The sequence below is a fragment of the Gopherus flavomarginatus genome, chromosome 5 (genome assembly GCF_025201925.1).
Source record: "Gopherus flavomarginatus isolate rGopFla2 chromosome 5, rGopFla2.mat.asm, whole genome shotgun sequence".
NCBI lineage: Eukaryota > Metazoa > Chordata > Testudines > Testudinidae > Gopherus > Gopherus flavomarginatus.
The window spans coordinates 15,835,758-15,852,426 of NC_066621.1; the positions used below are offsets into that span (position 1 = coordinate 15,835,758).

General features: G+C 42.9%; 1 protein-coding gene and 2 non-coding genes across 11 annotated transcripts in view; 1 reads left to right on the forward strand and 2 right to left on the reverse strand.

The window, feature by feature from the left end:
• Positions 1 to 14,242, reverse strand: part of MDM4 (MDM4 regulator of p53) — a 75,569-nt gene extending 61,327 nt beyond the window's left edge. For 4 of the 9 annotated variants that reach the window (XM_050957179.1, XM_050957175.1, XM_050957177.1 and 1 more), the window contains exons 1-3: positions 14,064 to 14,240; positions 7,402 to 7,495; positions 3,022 to 3,096 (exon numbers count right to left, since the gene is read on the reverse strand). In XM_050957179.1, coding sequence (XP_050813136.1) covers positions 3,022 to 3,096; positions 7,402 to 7,476 — 150 coding nt within the window. In that variant the 5' untranslated portion in view covers positions 7,477 to 7,495; positions 14,064 to 14,240. Of the gene's footprint in view, positions 1 to 3,021; positions 3,097 to 7,401; positions 7,496 to 14,063 lie in introns of all 9 variants that reach the window. The other 5 variants (XM_050957174.1, XM_050957173.1, XM_050957178.1 and 2 more) reach the window with 4 other exon arrangements.
• Positions 14,243 to 15,386: 1,144 nt separating this feature from the next.
• TRNAK-UUU (transfer RNA lysine (anticodon UUU)) lies at positions 15,387 to 15,459 on the forward strand. Its single transcript has one exon. It is a non-coding gene; the product is annotated as a tRNA-Lys (tRNA).
• Positions 15,460 to 15,727: 268 nt separating this feature from the next.
• Positions 15,728 to 15,800, reverse strand: TRNAK-UUU (transfer RNA lysine (anticodon UUU)). Its single transcript has one exon. It is a non-coding gene; the product is annotated as a tRNA-Lys (tRNA).
• Between the last annotated feature and the right edge of the window lie 869 nt (positions 15,801 to 16,669).

The following is a 16,669-nucleotide window of genomic DNA, read 5'->3' on the forward strand; positions in this document are numbered from 1 at the left end:
TCTCTATAGCAGGGTGCACTTTGGTTATTATCTGAGCCAGATTCATGATCCAAGGAGGTTTTTTTAAAAAATAAAGTTTGGCCACAGTCTCTTGGCAAGTTCTTCTGAGGAGAGGTCCCCTTCTGAATGTTTCAAGAAATACAATCTACAAAATACAAGTAAAGATCACATTCTATTCCCCATTTTCCCTCTGCACCATCAAAATGTTTAGCGAGATGGTGCCAGAGTTTCCCAAAATGAGATGCTGGTTTTTTGCACTATATAAGAACCAATATTCCGGTAACTTCAAGTGCAGTTGATTTGGCTCTGGCATTTAATCAAAGCACTAGGTTCCATGTGATCCATCCAAAAAGGGAAGTGTAGTCTTGGCCAATTTACAACAATTCCAACTTCTGTACTGAATTAAATAAAAAGATTTTACCCACCGATGCTCCTTCATTAATCCCAGCCTCTTAAAATGTCAGCAAACAAAACAGAAACCTCATTGCTGTCTCAGATTACAGCAGAGAAACAGGACAAGGTTGAAGTTATTTATAATCTAGACACAGGCGCCTTCTCAGCCAAACAGAACCCACCTGGTTGGGTCAAAGGCTCAGCTGACATCCTACACAGTAACAACAGCTATTCAGAATGACCCTAAGATTGTTCTCTAGTGGCAATGCAGCAGGCCCCTGCTACACAGCTGGTACTTCTCTGTAACCACCGAAGTGTGTCTTCAACAGTCTTCTTTCTCCAAAGTGGAAGGGCAAAAAAATATGGTGACTCAACATGAAGGAAGGCCGAAGTTAAGCGGGAGGAGACCACTTGCTTGGCACAAGCAGAGAGCAAAGATCATAGATGCAAGATACTCTGCATTAGAACCACACAGAAGTGCGGGGAGAAAAGGATTGCTTTGCTATAGAAAATGTCCCTAAGGCCACAGAACTGGCTACAAAGAGGATATTTAGGTAAACTCAAGTTAGAATCCAAGAGATAAAACAGCTAATTGTTTATGCATAACACAAGCAGGACTAGACACCTGATTAGAAGCAAAAGAGGGCCCACCTGAACAAAGATAAATGCAACCGAAGAAGTTGCTAACAGTACTTCTATTCACTCAAGAGGACTGACTACTGTGTACTGTAGCAGCCTGCATTTAACATCCCCCCCGCCCCATACAAAGCATTCAACTTTTTTGCAAAAAAATTTAGACTCTAAATATGTTGTTTAAATGCATAAGAGTTTAAAATAAGTCACACAGCTCTGCGGGAGTATCTGACACATTCATAATGAAAAAACGTCACATTTAATTCTTTGCTGACAGAATACCCCTGTAAATCATGGACAGTGTCATTTTTTTAATCTTCTATACATTTTGCATTTTAATCTTAAATGAATTCACAGCATGTCTTAGGTTTAGCTGACAAGAAATTTCAAAAGAAACTTAGGAGAAAATATCAACTGAAGTACAATTTAAGAACTTTCAAGCAATGAATGATAGTAAAACAATTGCAACGCGTTTCTGACAATCTCTCAAGAGTGCACCTATCCATTACATCTCTCCTAAAGTTGTTTTTGGATTCTCAAGATATATAATAATTTTCATTCATATTTTGTACTCTTATAGGGATTCTATCAGAGGATCTCAGAGCACTTTGACCCAGATCCGCAAAGATATTAAGGCACCTAACTCCCACTGATTTCAATAGGATTTAGGATTCTAAACACCTTTGAGGATCTCAGCCATTATGCTCAAAAAAGTCTCTGTTAGAGAACTTATTCCTTCACACTCCCACTTCCCTGGTCCTTCTTGCATGAATAGACAGCAACAATACCTGAAGTCTGAAGGTGCGAACAATTCAATGTTTATTGCGGTGAACTTCCAGCAAGTTTAAATTTAAGTTCCTTTTTCCTTATTTTCAAATCCCAACTTACTTCCAGTCTGCCCCTAATTTATACAGTAATATTCTTAGCTATACCTTAACCAATCATTCTACTAAAATTTACCGAACCAATCCTAATAGATTGTAACATGATTAGCTAACCAACTATACCCCACTACCTTAATTATTTTTCATCAAGCAAAATTAACTATACAGCAGGCAGAAACAATCACAGAACCAGACAGAGACCATGTAAATAAACATAGACAACAATACAGAAGTGAGGATTTCACAACTACAGCTATACAAACATAAGGGTTTTCCAGCTGTGTCTATTGATAATTGAGTTCTTACCAGACAGAAAACTATGAAACTAAGCTTCCTTTTAAATGTTCTAGGCTCTTCCCTTTCTCTGGAGGTGATAGATCGGATCACCTTCCTAACACAGCCCCAGACTGCCTTATTTCAATATGACTAAACAGGGCCTTAAGATCGTCACAGTGAGAGAAGGCCCTTACACAGACAGAATCAAAATCATTGTCTTTCTTTTATATCTCTAAAACTAGCTAAGTGATAAGAATACACCTAAACTCTTGAAGTATAGGCCTTTGCAGACAGGCTTGAATATCTATATCCTAACAGTCTCCATATCCCCACGTATAAAGTAGCCCAATTTTACAGATAGAGGCACTAAGGCACAGGAGTTCAAGGACCCAATTCTGCATCCACTGATTTCCAGGCCCTATGGTCTCAATCCTGCAAGATGATTTACCTGAATGGGTCTCAGTGGAGCCCCACTGACTTCATTGAGGCTACACTCCCACCAATCAACTTGCAGGAATGAGGACTCAGTGAGGAGATCCTGACCACAACACAAATCTGTGGCAGAACTACTAAGAAAACCCAGCTCTCCCAATTCCTAATCCAGTGCATTTTAGCTACTAGCGTATTTTATACATAGCCTCAGGGTTATCTCAAACCTAATAGAGATTGGGGCTCCTAGGCACTACCTTAACACAAGTAATTCATAATAAGATAATTTTCCATCTTCAAGGTCCTGGATGTAAAATTCACAAGGTGGCACATTCATCGTCTGTTAACTGACCATTATTACAGTTACTTTCTTGGTTTAACCATCAAAGTAGAGTCCTGGGCTCACCTCCTTCAACGTGAAGATTTCACCATGTGCACCTGCTGCTTGCAGAATCTTCAGGAGTGGCAGTTTCGGTTGTACCTAAAATATAGAATACATAGTTCTGGATTGGCTACATAACGTGGTGAACTTCTGAGAAGAATTGTATCCATGGGCATCAGTTATGTAACTAATAAATCCTGGGGGCACACCTCCTGGTAAGACTGTCATACAATCATTATAGCAAGTCCAGACAAGTGGTTCTACAGTGACTTGTTGGCCAAGGGGGACATCTTTGAGGTACCCTCCCAAGGGCTTATTCATGTTCTTCGAGAGTTAATGACCTGCATCTGAGGTATGCCTGAAGAGAAGACAATCCTGTCTCGGGCAATGAGCTTTGTGCAGATGGACCCTTGTGTCTGTTCAGAGTCCTGCTGAAATAAATATGGGCCCACCCAAGCAGAGCTTATTGCAGTATCAGGATCTGTAATGGTATGTTTCACTAGTCAGAATTAAAAGTCAGTCAATGCAATTTCTCTACCATATTGATTCTAATACAAGATGAGCGCAGCCAGCAAAGTAGGAGGCCCAATCCGGTAGACCTTGGTCACCTCACTGTGCCATTAACCTGCATGGGATTGGTCATGTGAGCAAGGACTGGAGAGTTAGTCCCTAGGTGAGGGGAATCCTAGAGGCTGACTAGCTAGACATGTGAGGGATAATGCAATGGTCACACCATTAACTTCAGTTAGACCAGGTTTAAATCTGGCTCACTGAATGGGAAGAATAGAATAGGTCTCTCCTGCACAGCCCATAGGTGATGTTTGGCTATTAAAAACTTGTGAATAGAGACAAAAAAAACCACAAGAAAAGGGTGCAGCATATAAAAATTTATTGTAAGTAGCATTAAAGGACTGATCCTGCACTCTCCGTGGACCCCAAACTTCCACCCAACCTCTCACCAGAGTTACGAATTTTGTATTAATAGGTCAGGTATGGGGGCTCTCCTGTCATGGGCACACATTCACACAAGAAGGGTGAACATGAAGCAACTCTTCCCTTTTGTTATTTCCATACTATACACCTGAGCAAATCTCAACAGCAGACGAGACAGATAATTTTGTAGTACGAATGTTACAAAAAAAAAAAGCAGTGGCAAGTTTAAATAGTTATCAGTCCCCAGCAGCCCTACTCGAGTCCCTCCGCACACATCATGAAAGAGTAACATCCTAGGGAGAGATGCCATAGCATAAACCATCATCGTTCTCCACAAAACCACCAAGGTGCCCCAACCTGATTGCACAAATTAGTAGCCGAATGTTATGGTGTTTTATAAATACTACCAACATTGCTACATTAAACCTTTCTCCCATTCGCCTTTTGCATCCTTCAGTACTTAATACCAGCAGACCAGAGGGGATGGATTTAAAACGTGGCGTGTTTTGGGAGGGTTATATGCAAAAGCAGTGGCATTTTTCTGAACATACTTTGATTAACTTTAGGACCAAATCCTGATGTTGGATAAACACTACATATTGCAGCATCTCAAAATAAAAAGTCGTGTGTGTGTGTTCGGGGAGACAGTGGCGACGTATTTGCACTCAGAACCTGGCCCTCAGCATGTAAACTGCAGCTTTCATAATTTTAGCTCTGTCTGTCAGAGCTTTCTCCCTGTCCCCTTCTCATTTCAGTGTTAACAAAATAAAATCAGGGCTATAATAATGCTACAGCAACTAGGAGTGGAGTCTTTTAGAAGACTGTGGCCAATTTCACCTGTCACTTCTGAAATTGCTTCATAAGGCTGGAAGAACAAAAGTTCTGAAAACCAGTGGCAGGAAACAGCTCTTTGTAGCCTGGCCTAATTATTTCTGCTCAAATAAATCAGCTGGAAGCAATGATTCTGTCAGACTAACATTATTTTTGAAAGAAAACAGGATTTATTGATTAAGAGAACCAATGATCCAGTCCAGCCCTTTCATTAGGCTAGTGGCATCTTGCTATTCCACAAGCATACTGAAGTATGGGGTAGGTATGAGCTCTCATTGCACACACATGCTCTATTCCACATTAAGAATGGGTAAGAGATCATACACTAGTTAGAATACAAGCAGCAAGATGCTTCTACTGGCCGTGTTGTGGGAAGGGTTTTTGTACACAATACTCTACTGTTCTCCAAACATTTATCAAAGGCTTGTTCTATTGAAGCACGCCTCTGAACCTCTTTCCTGCTGTAACTGGCCCATTATATCTTCTATCCAGCAAAGGTGGCATCAGCTATGTCTAGATAGCTCAGATCTCTCCCCATATAAATGCAATTGCAAAAAGCCCTCACTTCCTGAAAGGAGGGCAACTCAGAATTCCCAAGCCCACTACACCCTAGCCTCCAGGTAGAGTTGGAACCATCAAGCTCCTGCCTGAGGTATGAGGAGTGTTGTTACTATTTGTCACCAACTAATTGGTCAAGAACTCAGCTGCCAGACAATACTCAGGCAGGAATTCATCCCACTGTGCATACTATTCTTAATTTCTAAGAATGTGTTTATCTTCGCCTTAAACTAATCTGAGCTATCTACTCTCACATCATTATCATTGCTAGATTCACTCTTTAAAAAAACCTTTCACCTTTTAAGATCAATTCAAACAGAGCAAGGAATGTCCAACCTCCGGCCACAATTCTTCTTTCCAACACCAGCCATTTTGTTAGGACATAACGAATTAAGCTTAATGAAAGTAAAAGCTTGTGCCAGTACTAATACAATGTTCTTATAAGCGAAATTAATGCAAGTACAAGACAGTTTTACTTCTCCAAGCTAAGAACCACTGTCGTGGATTTTTCTTCATTTTAAATAACTACCTCCTCACCCTCCCTTTTCTGTGTTTAAAAAAAAATTGCTTAATTTGAATATTTAAAATAACACCTTAGCTACCACAATGAAGCCAAACTGGAGACGAGAATGTTAGTTCATTCCATATTTCCCAAGATAATGGGTGTAGGCAGCCAATATTTCTGTACTATCATCAAAGTCTGCTTATTTATTTATAATTTTTTCAGTAGAAAGAGCTGAATAAAGAAGCATGTTAATCAATTCTGCATGGGACTCAGAGGGATTTTATAAATTAAGTATATAGGGGAGTTTGAGTCCCTTCAGAGGCTAATTTACACTCCCTGCCCCCCGACAGACACATGCTCTTACCAATGAAACAGTCTTCACAAAGATACAGTCCCATTCTTGTCTTGGAGAACTCACTCTTTAGAGTTTGTAGACTGCATTTTTCTAGCCATAGCTCACACTGCAGATTTTTCTCTTTGACTGGCAGCCAACATGTTGACGCAGTGCCAGTTTTCCAGATTCCCACACTCTATGCTAAAGAATTGCCACTCTGGCTTTGGATAGGTTTCCTAAAGCAGTCAGGCTATGACATATTGGCACTCATTCCACCAATGCCCTGGGAATAGATTGGTATGGGAAACAGCATGTGTTCAGTGTTCAAGGTAGCTCCGAGAGAGAGATGTTATTGGCTGTATAAACTAGGTCACACAGATGAGTGTCTTTTCATATTCTGAGGAACTGCATAATTTAACAGTTCCATGTAGTCCAGAGTTTTTAAAAAGGAACTCTGTGTGGTCCTATGTAAGGCTATGTCTATACTACCACTTATGTCAGCAAAACTTATGTCGCTCAGGGGTACAAATAGCCCACTCCCCTGAGCAACATAAATTATAAGAACATAAGAACGGCCGCACTGGGTCAGACCAAAGCTCCATCTAGCCTAGTATCCTGTCTTCCGACAGTGGCCAGTGCCCGGTGTCCCAGAGGGAACGAACAGAACAGGTAACCATCAAGTGATCCATTCCCTCTCGCTCATTCCCAGCTTGTGGCAAACAGAGGCTAGGGACATTATGCTGGCATAAACGCTAGTGCACACAGTGCTATGTTGTCAGGAGAGCTACTGCCACTCATTGAGGGTGGATTAATTGTGTTGATGGGAGAGCTCTCTCCCATGGACATTGAGCGACTAACACACGAGATCTTACAGCAGTGTAGCTACATCGGTACAGTTGTGCCGCTGTAAGCTTGCTAATGTACATAGCCTAAAAGAGGTATGAAGCTGGAAATACACACATTATGTACTTTCCTGTGCAGCCAGTTTAAGCCACCTCACTTTTTTCTCCATTACTTTAAATGCCAGTCCAATATTACCCATCTATCGTCCATACCAGTGGCACTGCTAGTTAATGTTCACAAACCACTCACTTGATGGAAGACTCTTCATTCCACCCTGTACGAAAGGCCACACGCCATGAAGTCAAACCTAATAGGGCTTCATTGGCCTTATTTTTTAATAAGGAGAGAGGAAAGCCAAAAGGGTGTGTACCTGGGGGGTAGAGTGGGAAGGGGAGGTTACCTGGTTAGCTTGTCCAAGTGCGATTCTGCAGGCATTCTCAGATGCTGGATGCTGTTCAGAGGTCGAAGATGTCATTTTGGCAGTGAAGTATAAACTGAAACAACAACAAAGTTTTGTTTAGTAGCAAGTCAGAACCAGCAGGTCCTGAGTTAACCACTTCTGTTCTTAGAAGCTTTAAGAAATCAATCTTCCCTGCACGTACATCCTAAAATCTAACATCACTGTATCAGCCCATGCAATTGTTTTATAGTTTGCCAATAACCTGAGCAATCCAAAATCACTTCTCTCCTCGGCAAATTAAACCTAGCTGCTCAGTTACCTGGACAGGTAGCCTTGTAAGAGAAGCTGGGGCAGAAATCCTTCAGCACCCAAGAATCATGTCTTCAATTTGCTTTTATGAAATTTACAATTTTTGTTCACTAACCATCTCAGGCTGATTTGCACTGGTGACACTCCCACCCACCCCCCTCCACCCACCTTTACTATGCTCTAGAAAAATCTTGCTCACTGGGAAACGAATGTTAGAATAAAGAATTCCCACGCTCATCTGCAAATCCCAGACAGTTCTTCTTTCTGTTGTGACCTGCCTGTTCAAAGACACAAAGTCTTCTGTGACATGTTGAGGCAAGTTCTTAATGACTCAGTGGACAGTAACAGCTAAGTCAAGTTTTACTCCACTGGAAAGCCTTACAGACAATTGCAGCTTCGTGAGTCAGCAAAGGAAGGTACACAGTGGGTGGAAGAACTAAATGCTAGTGATTAAACTCCCACCCTTCAAATTGATGGGATCAACTTAACAAAGAGCCTCAAATAGCATTGGAGCCCCCACCCCCCTCACACCAAACGACACCCAAGTTCTAAACAAGTTCTATACGCAGATGCTAAAGCAACCTGGGATGGGAAGACTTTGACCAAAGCAACAGTTCCCTTTTTGGTGCCTTCAGACATGTATAGAGCTATGAATTTAGACTCTGACAGCCCATCTGTTTAGTCATAGTTAGGATTATCATCCTTTACACAAGGAGACACAAGCAAGGAGCAATCGTCCAAGGTCACTGACAAAGCTGGTCTCCTGAGTCTCAGTCCATACTCAATGCTTCTCCCACTGACACAGCTTATGCTGCTTGCAGAGGTGTTTTTTTTACATCAACGGGCATAGAGCATCTTCTCATGACCGCACGTACAGACACGGCCTAACTCTGCAGTGGAGACTCATAACCTTAGGCCTGGTCTACGCTAAAAAGTTAACTTGACCCAGCTCAGTGGTGTGAAAAATCCACAACCCTGAGCAAGTGTAGTTTAGTTAAGCTGACCTAAACCCTGATGTAGACAATTTGAGGTCACTGAAAGGAGGGTTGCAGTGCTTAAATGTTTATATCCAGCTTCTGAGTACCATAGCTGAAAGGCATCTATCTGCAAGTCCAAAGGTGACTAAACTCTCAAAATGTAATGTCTTGCCACCTCATAATATTTTGATGAACACGACTCAGGAACACCATTTAAAACCTGTGCAGACCACAAAACCTAACAGTTGTCATTCCATCCTATCAACATTATAGATAGTGTCCTGCAAATCCATGGATGCGAATATCCGCAGACCATTTTTGCGGATCACAGATGGATGCGGATTCAAATTTTATATCTAAAGCCCTGCAACTGTGCGAATATCAGGGGATCATTTTTGCAAATTGAGGATCAGATGCAGATGCAAAGCAGGGCTCTAATAGATTTTAGCAGTGCAGATGGAACTCTTGCTGCACACTAAAAACCCTGCTTTAGCTGCTCTGGTACACACATCTTCACGAGATGACTGCAGAAAATGGTACCAGGTTAAGGCATTTGTAGGGGAGAGGGTACACTTTTCTACTCTACTCTGCCCCAATGTAGCCTCAAGGGCTTCAAGTGATACAGCACTGACATAAAGTTATACAACAATATAAAGTGAGCTTTCATTCTGTATAACCTATGTGCCTTTAGATTAGTTAATCTTTGCTGTTCTACTCTCATTCAGAGTTGCATGCTTTTCATTCTTTGCTTTGACATTCCTTCAGGAACCATGAAGAGACAGATTTTATTGCACAAGAGTTTTTTGTAATATATGACCTACTGTAACACAGGCAGTGACGCTGCATTTAAAAATTATTTACTTTTTTTTTTGAAGTACTGTAAGGTAAATTCAGATCTGCCATTAAAAAAAAAATCTACTTTAAGGGGTCAGGGCTTTATTTGAAGAAGTCTTTTTTAAGTCATGATATATCTGCCACACGGTTGGAATTTTGAGTTTATCAAGACATGTGAAGAACTGCCAATAAAGAACCAAAAAGATAATATTTGATAGACAACAATTAATAATTAAAACAATTAGGAGTCTGGTGGCACTTTAAAGACTAACAGATTTATTTGGGCATAAATAAATCTGTTAATCTTTACGGTGTCACCGGACTCCTCGTCGTTTCTGTGGATACAGACTAACACGGCTACGCCTCTGATAATTAATAATAAAGATTTGCAAAAAAAGATGCAATGTTCTTTTATTGCAAAACCATTTTTTGAGGGGGAGGGAGAGGGAAATCTAAATTTATTTTCAAGTTATTTTTTAAAAAAAAACCCCTAAGCACTGGTAAATGGCTCTGTAAAATTTCCTAAATCAACAACCAATGACACAGTATTTGTCATCGGTGATACATCTAGAAACCTACTGTAGACAAACATGGTTGTAGTAATCTTATCCTAATGGGCTTTTTTTCCCCTTTGAAAGGGCAAGGCTGTGAGTAATTACTTTATTCTATAAGTCCTTTGAATCTCTACACTACTAGGTGAACAACAGAAATCCTAGTAAACTGATTTGGATTCAGACAGTGAAAGAGACCAAAAACCAAAAAAAAACAACATGGTACCGTAATCTTTGATTGTATAACGCAGCCACCACTTTATTCCGGTAAAACCTCCTTCTACAAGACAAGCAGGGACCTGTAGTAACTTAATTTATGAAAGCAGTATCTGCAAAGAGCTGCTTTTTTCTCTGTCCTAAACCAAAGGCTGAAGAAATTGATCACATTTATTACTATAGCTTAATATGAATTGGTGATGAGTTTCTCATCTAGATTTTATTTTTGCTTGTCCCTATCGTCCCTAGAACACCCTGATTAACATACAGTCTGTAAAATAACCTTTGACACCCAACTTCATATATATATAAAGTACATATATAGGAAATCAGTGGAACTTTTGCATAGGCAAGAGGTTCACTCGCAGGAAGCAGTTGCAAGATCATGGTTTTAAAGTTATTATTCCTATTTATAGTAGCTTCTAAAAGCCCCAACTGAGATCAGAACCCCATTGTGCCAGGTGTACAGACAAAAAAACAGAGATAGTCCCTGCTCTGAATTATTTTCAGTCTAAATAGACAAAGAGACAAGGCTGGGAGGAAAGAGACATAGAGGGGAAGTGACTTGCCCACTGTCAGCACATGGCAGGTAAGTGGCCAAGCTGGGAGTAGAACCCAGGTGTCCTGACTCTCTATTCAGAGCCCTTCACACTAAACAGAATTTCTCAACAACTGGTCCATGGACTAGCGCCAGCTCTTGAGATCTCCCGGACACAGTTCAGGAAGGCAGCAAGCCAGTCCCTGGTATCAAAAAGTTGAGAAACACTGCACTAGACCACACAACTGCCATACTTACAACAACAGTAGATAGTTTCCCTCCACACTCTCATCCAAGTGAAGAGTGATTTTTGAAATTGATGTTGACCCAGTGACTTGACTTGACTTGACAGAGGTCACATAGTTAGTGGCAGAGCAAGGAGGAACAGACTAGTGGTCTCTCTGACTTACAATCCTGTGCTTTAAACACTACATCATGCAGCCTCTATTTTTGGGGATGGAAAACAAGACATGCTAAGATTATCCTCATTTCTTTCACTTTTACAAGTCATGTTTTAGCTGAGGGTTTTTGCAACTATAAAATAGTAGTTGTTTTTTTACGGCTGGCATTAATATTTCTATTTGCTCTGGGATTATTTTTCTAGTATCTTTCAAAAGATGCTCAAAGGAACATGTCCCCAAAATCACTTCTTCCTTGCCCTATGGCTCTTAATAACAAAAGGAGAGAAATTGTGTCCATAATGGTATAACTCTAAAGCATTTGGAGATCAGATTTGCATAGTATCTCTTATACAAAATGTTTCAATCGTCACTGAGATTTCCGAACAGAAAGTGAAAATAAGGAGTAGAAAATCCAGATTTTAAAAATAGGTCCTTCCTTTATCAGGTGTGCATATTAAAGTGATCACATGTGTGTCACATACCTTATCAGTTATAGCTTTGTAAGTGATGTAACCAGTGCTGTGCCAGATGCATTCTACTAGTCATTTAATAGACACTGAAAAAGGAACTGAGGCTGAGAACCACATATGTCCCAGCAGCAGTGACATAGTAAAGGGAATCCTCTTATACTGAAGTCATGTCTTCCACAGGAGAACTTGACTGTAAACAGGTACAGGCGTATTGGAACAGAAGCTTACATACTACAATACACTGAAGCAAACCGGTACCTTTGTTCCACTTCTAGAACAGTGTTTTAATATCAGCTTTCAGTATGACCAGGCTCTGCTGTATATCCGTCTGCCAGTCTAAATCCAGACACACACACTTCCAAAACATGCTCACTCATGCTGTCTAGACCAACATTTTTTGCTAAGAATTCCCCCAATTCAACTTCCAACCATGCAGCTTCAGCGGTGGCAGCTCTACTGCAAGACAGCCACTGTCTAACCCTGCTCCAACCAGGTCTAGACTACAGAGGCTAAAATGCCAGCTGAACCATCTCTGTATTAGCATTTCTACAACTGCTACCCCCAGGGGGCAGTTTAAATGCTTATTTATAAGCAAGTGAACTTGACTCACTATAGGTAGCATATTAGAGACACAAGGTGGGTATCAGGGACTAAACCCTAATCCACAGGGTTCTCAAGAGATAAGTAGTCCTGACCTGCCACCCAGTGACCTTAGGGCTGTACAGCCAGTAATACAACAGTGGAACACTAATGAATGCTAGCACAAACAAAATTAGCCTAAAATCTACACAATATAGTAACAACACTTCACCCTCAGAGATACAAAAAGGAACTCAATCTGTCTAGATCTCATCCTCATTTAACAGCACACTCCCTACTTCCCTCACCAATCTGCCCCACCCCCTTTCCAAAAAAAGATCTAGACTTCACATTCTTCTTCCGTTAAACTCAAGCAGATGTATTTAGAAGCTGCTTCATCAACTCAAGTCACAATTAACCAGACATTTGCAATACAGCTCATTTCAATGTAGCTTTTAAATAAGCTGGCTGAACATAACACCTTTTCAAAAACTCGGCACCAGGTTGGCAGTAACTCTTTCTGTTGATCATTTTGGAAGATATAGACAAAACTCCAGGAAGCAAAAAAGCACACTAAAAACGGACTCTCACGCTTTACAACAAGATAGTTACGAAACTGCATGCTTTTCAGTCCCCTTTTTTTTTTTTTTTTTTAAATCCTTACTAATCCTTTCCTAAAATGCTTCCTTGTTTTTAAGTTGCACTTAGCAGAATGGCTAGTTCCTAAACTACAGATGGGCTTTTGCCAGCATTCATTTCTGGGCAGGCGTGCCAGCATCCAACGTCAAAATTACGGCGCATCCAATGACGTACAGATCTGCGCGCGCCCCCGCCTTAATTTTCCCTCCTAATCAGGCAGTAACATGCTCCTATCAGCAGTTCCTCCAAAGGCTGTCAAAGGTACCAAGTCATGCTCTAGGTAGCTGTTAGACATGTGACAGTTTAGGGGGAAAAAGAGGAAAAAAAACAGAAAATAGTAATCACAGAAACACTTGCCAAGTGCTCCTTTTATTGATGGACCAGGTATATCAAACATCATCTAACAGCAAACCATACAACGTCAGATAACTGTCAGAGCTCCCTAAAACCAATCACTGGAAAACGAAACTAACCATATAAATATTAAAGTGTTCAGAAACACACATTAATTTCTGAATGGCACAACTGCAGCTGTCCTTGCTAGGGCTCTATTTTTACAAAGTCGCACTGAGTTTATCATCACTGCAAAACAAACGTCAAACAGCAGCCCTGTGCCATCCACAGCTGTCTAACGCAAGACCACGGCAGCCCAAATGTGAATGTGCTCACTATCAGAACAAGGATGATTCCTGCCAGAAGGGAGATTTTCTTTTATATTAATGGGCGCAGACAGACACCCCAACACACAAACACAGACAGTTCACATTAATGGGCGCAGACACACACAATGTTGAGCAGAAACATAGCAAAGCAAAAGCCTACAATTTAATAGCAACAGAAGCTGTGCGAGGCTCTGGTCCCGCCAGTGCCCTCTGCAAGGCGTCTCGACAGCCAGACAGGTAATCCAGCCCCTACACCGCCTCCCACTCCCACAGCCTTGGCCCAACCTGCATCCCCTGCATGCCCCTATCCCCCGAGCAGGGCCTGTCCCCCAGGCAGATCTCTCCTCTCCCTCCTCCCCACTGCCCTGCTGCCTCCACATCCCCCACCGCCCCAGGCTGTGCCCTCTGACCCCCAAGCCAGCAGGCTGGGAGCAGGACCCAGGCCTCAGGGCCTCCCCGCCCCTCCAGGCAGGTCCCCGGGCTCACCTAGCGCTGCTCCATGGGCCCCAGCTCGCCCTTCGGCCTCAGGGGGCCCTAGGCCCCCAGTTGGCTCCTCTCCTCCATCTTAGTGGGGGGCCAGGCCTCCACTTCCCCTCCCAGCCAACATGGCGGCGCGGCCACTTCCGCAGGGACTGCGTGGGGAGACTCCTGCGGGATGGACTGCGACCATAGAGAACACCCGAGGCCAGGCCTAGAAAGGAGGCGTCGGGGAAGCTTGGCCAGCTAGGCGCCTACCATAGAGATGCCAGGGGGAGAGAGGGAGTGTCCCAGCGCCGCCTCGCTGTTGGCGGACCGTGAGGGGGCAAGGGCACTGGGGCAGAGACCGAGCTGGAGGAAGGAAAGCAACAACCAAAACTGGGCCCAACTTAAGCAGTCACCCCGCCCTGCAGTATGTGCAGTGAGCTGTGTCCTCACAGCCACTGTGCAAAGCAATGCACCATCAGTGTGCGCAGAGAGCAGTGCTCACCACAGCCACCATGCAAAGCAATGCACCATCAGTGTGCGCAGAGAGCAGTGCTCACCACAGCCACCGTGCACAGCAATGCACCATCAGTGTGCGCAGAGAGCAGTGCTCACCACAGCCACCGTGCAAAGCAATGCACCATCAGTGTGTGCAGAGAGCAGTGCTCACCACAGCCACCGTGCAAAGCAATGCACCATCAGTGTGTGCAGAGAGCAGTGCTCACCACAGACACTGTGCAATGCAATGCACCATCAGTGTGTGCAGGGATCTGTGTCCACCCCCCCCAGCCACTGTGCAAAGCAATGCACCCGCAGTGTGTGCAGAGACATGACCCCACAGTCACTGCAATGCAATGCACTCCCGGTATATACAGAGATCTTTGCCCCCTACAATCACCGTGCAAAGTAATGCCCCAAAATGTGCCACCACACTGTCTGTGGACACCAAGCTTGTTCTCTCTGCACAAAACCCCCACCTTAAAATCTGTTACGAATATGACAAATCTTTCCTTACCATGCACTTGACATACAGAGATCACTAGATGCTAACAGTCAACATACAGCACAGCCTTGCAAAGGCATTTTCTTGGATGCAGCGAAGACCCTCCTGGAACTGATCTCGCCTCCCCACACAGGCTTTGCTAGGGGGAGTTCTGCCCCTCATCCTCTGCCCAGTTGATGTTCAAACTCAAGCCTGTCTCGTAGTGCAGCTTTCCCTCGTTTTGCATAATACATGACCACTCATTATCAGTGGCTGTGCATAATTAAAAGAATGGCTGCTTTGCTTCTCAGCCCCACATCCTTTTTATCTCTTTTATCTCACCCAGTGGCAAATTCTAATAGCGAGCCCGGATAGCTCAGTCGGCAGAGCATCAGACTTTTAATCTGAGGGTCCAGGGTTCAAGTCCCTGTTCGGGCGAAACCTGCTTTTGTTTATTTTTCAGTCTCTTTTTTCCTCTCCGCCTTCGCCTATTTTATTTCTCCTGCAGCAGCCGCTGCAAAGCCCCCGACCCTGTTAGATTCCCACTTTGGCCAACGCTTCTCTGCAAGGGGAACGCCGGGCTCGTGCCAGGTTTTGACATAGGTGCGCGCTCTTTAAAAAGATCTCGGGCTTTTAAAAACGTTGGGTTTCTGGTTTGTAATGCTGCTTCCACTGTATTCAACGCCCCAGTAATACAAAAGTTGTGCGCCCGAACAGGGACTTGAACCCTGGACCCTCAGATTAAAAGTCTGATGCTCTACCGACTGAGCTATCCGGGCGCTCTTAGTAAAAGGCTTTAACTGCCCTATACATGGTACTTTGCAAACACTGCTGTGGCTTTCTACTTCTTATTTGCACTAGCCCTTCCAGGAATTCTGCTCTGTCTGGAACTGATGGCATAATGGGGATCTAAATTTGCACAGTGCTAGGACTATGAAAATTGATGCTTACTATTAATTAATATTATTATGGCAATTCTAGCCTCGTCTGCATTTTCATGCACATTGAAAAAGGGCTGCTGGGGATGGGGGAGGGGGCAAGTGGAGCAATTTGCCCTAGGCCCCAGCCCCACAGGATTCCCCATGAGAATAGATTATTCTATAGTATTACAACTTTTTTTTATGGAAGGGGCCCCCAAAATTGTTTTGCCCCAGGCCCCATGAATCCTCTGGGCGGCCCTGCATTGTAAATAAGTGGGACTAGGCACATAGGAATTACCATCTCAGTTCAGGGGTTGTCTAGCTCAGTTTTCTGTCTTCAACAGTAGCCAGCACCAGCTCCCCTAGAAGAAGGTGTAAGAAACCCTGCAGTGGCAGATGAAGGATAATCCCAGGAAAAGATCTCTCTAATCCTTTATGAAGATTGGTTTAAACCCTGAAACGTGAGGTTTTTAATCTCTATCAGACGTCTTTGTCTGCTTTAACTTTTATAGCTGGCCATTCTTGTCATCTGTATAACCTGTCCCCTTTTGTTAATTTCTTGATGCATAGCTCCCCACCTACCCCAGTCTTTGGTGCCTGACCCTGGGAGCCTTGGGGATGACAAGTGCTGTATAATTGTAAGGCATCAATATACAGCTGATGATGATACATATCTTCGTAACAAAGCCTTGAAAATTGCTCTTATAGCCCCTGGCCCTCTAAAATCT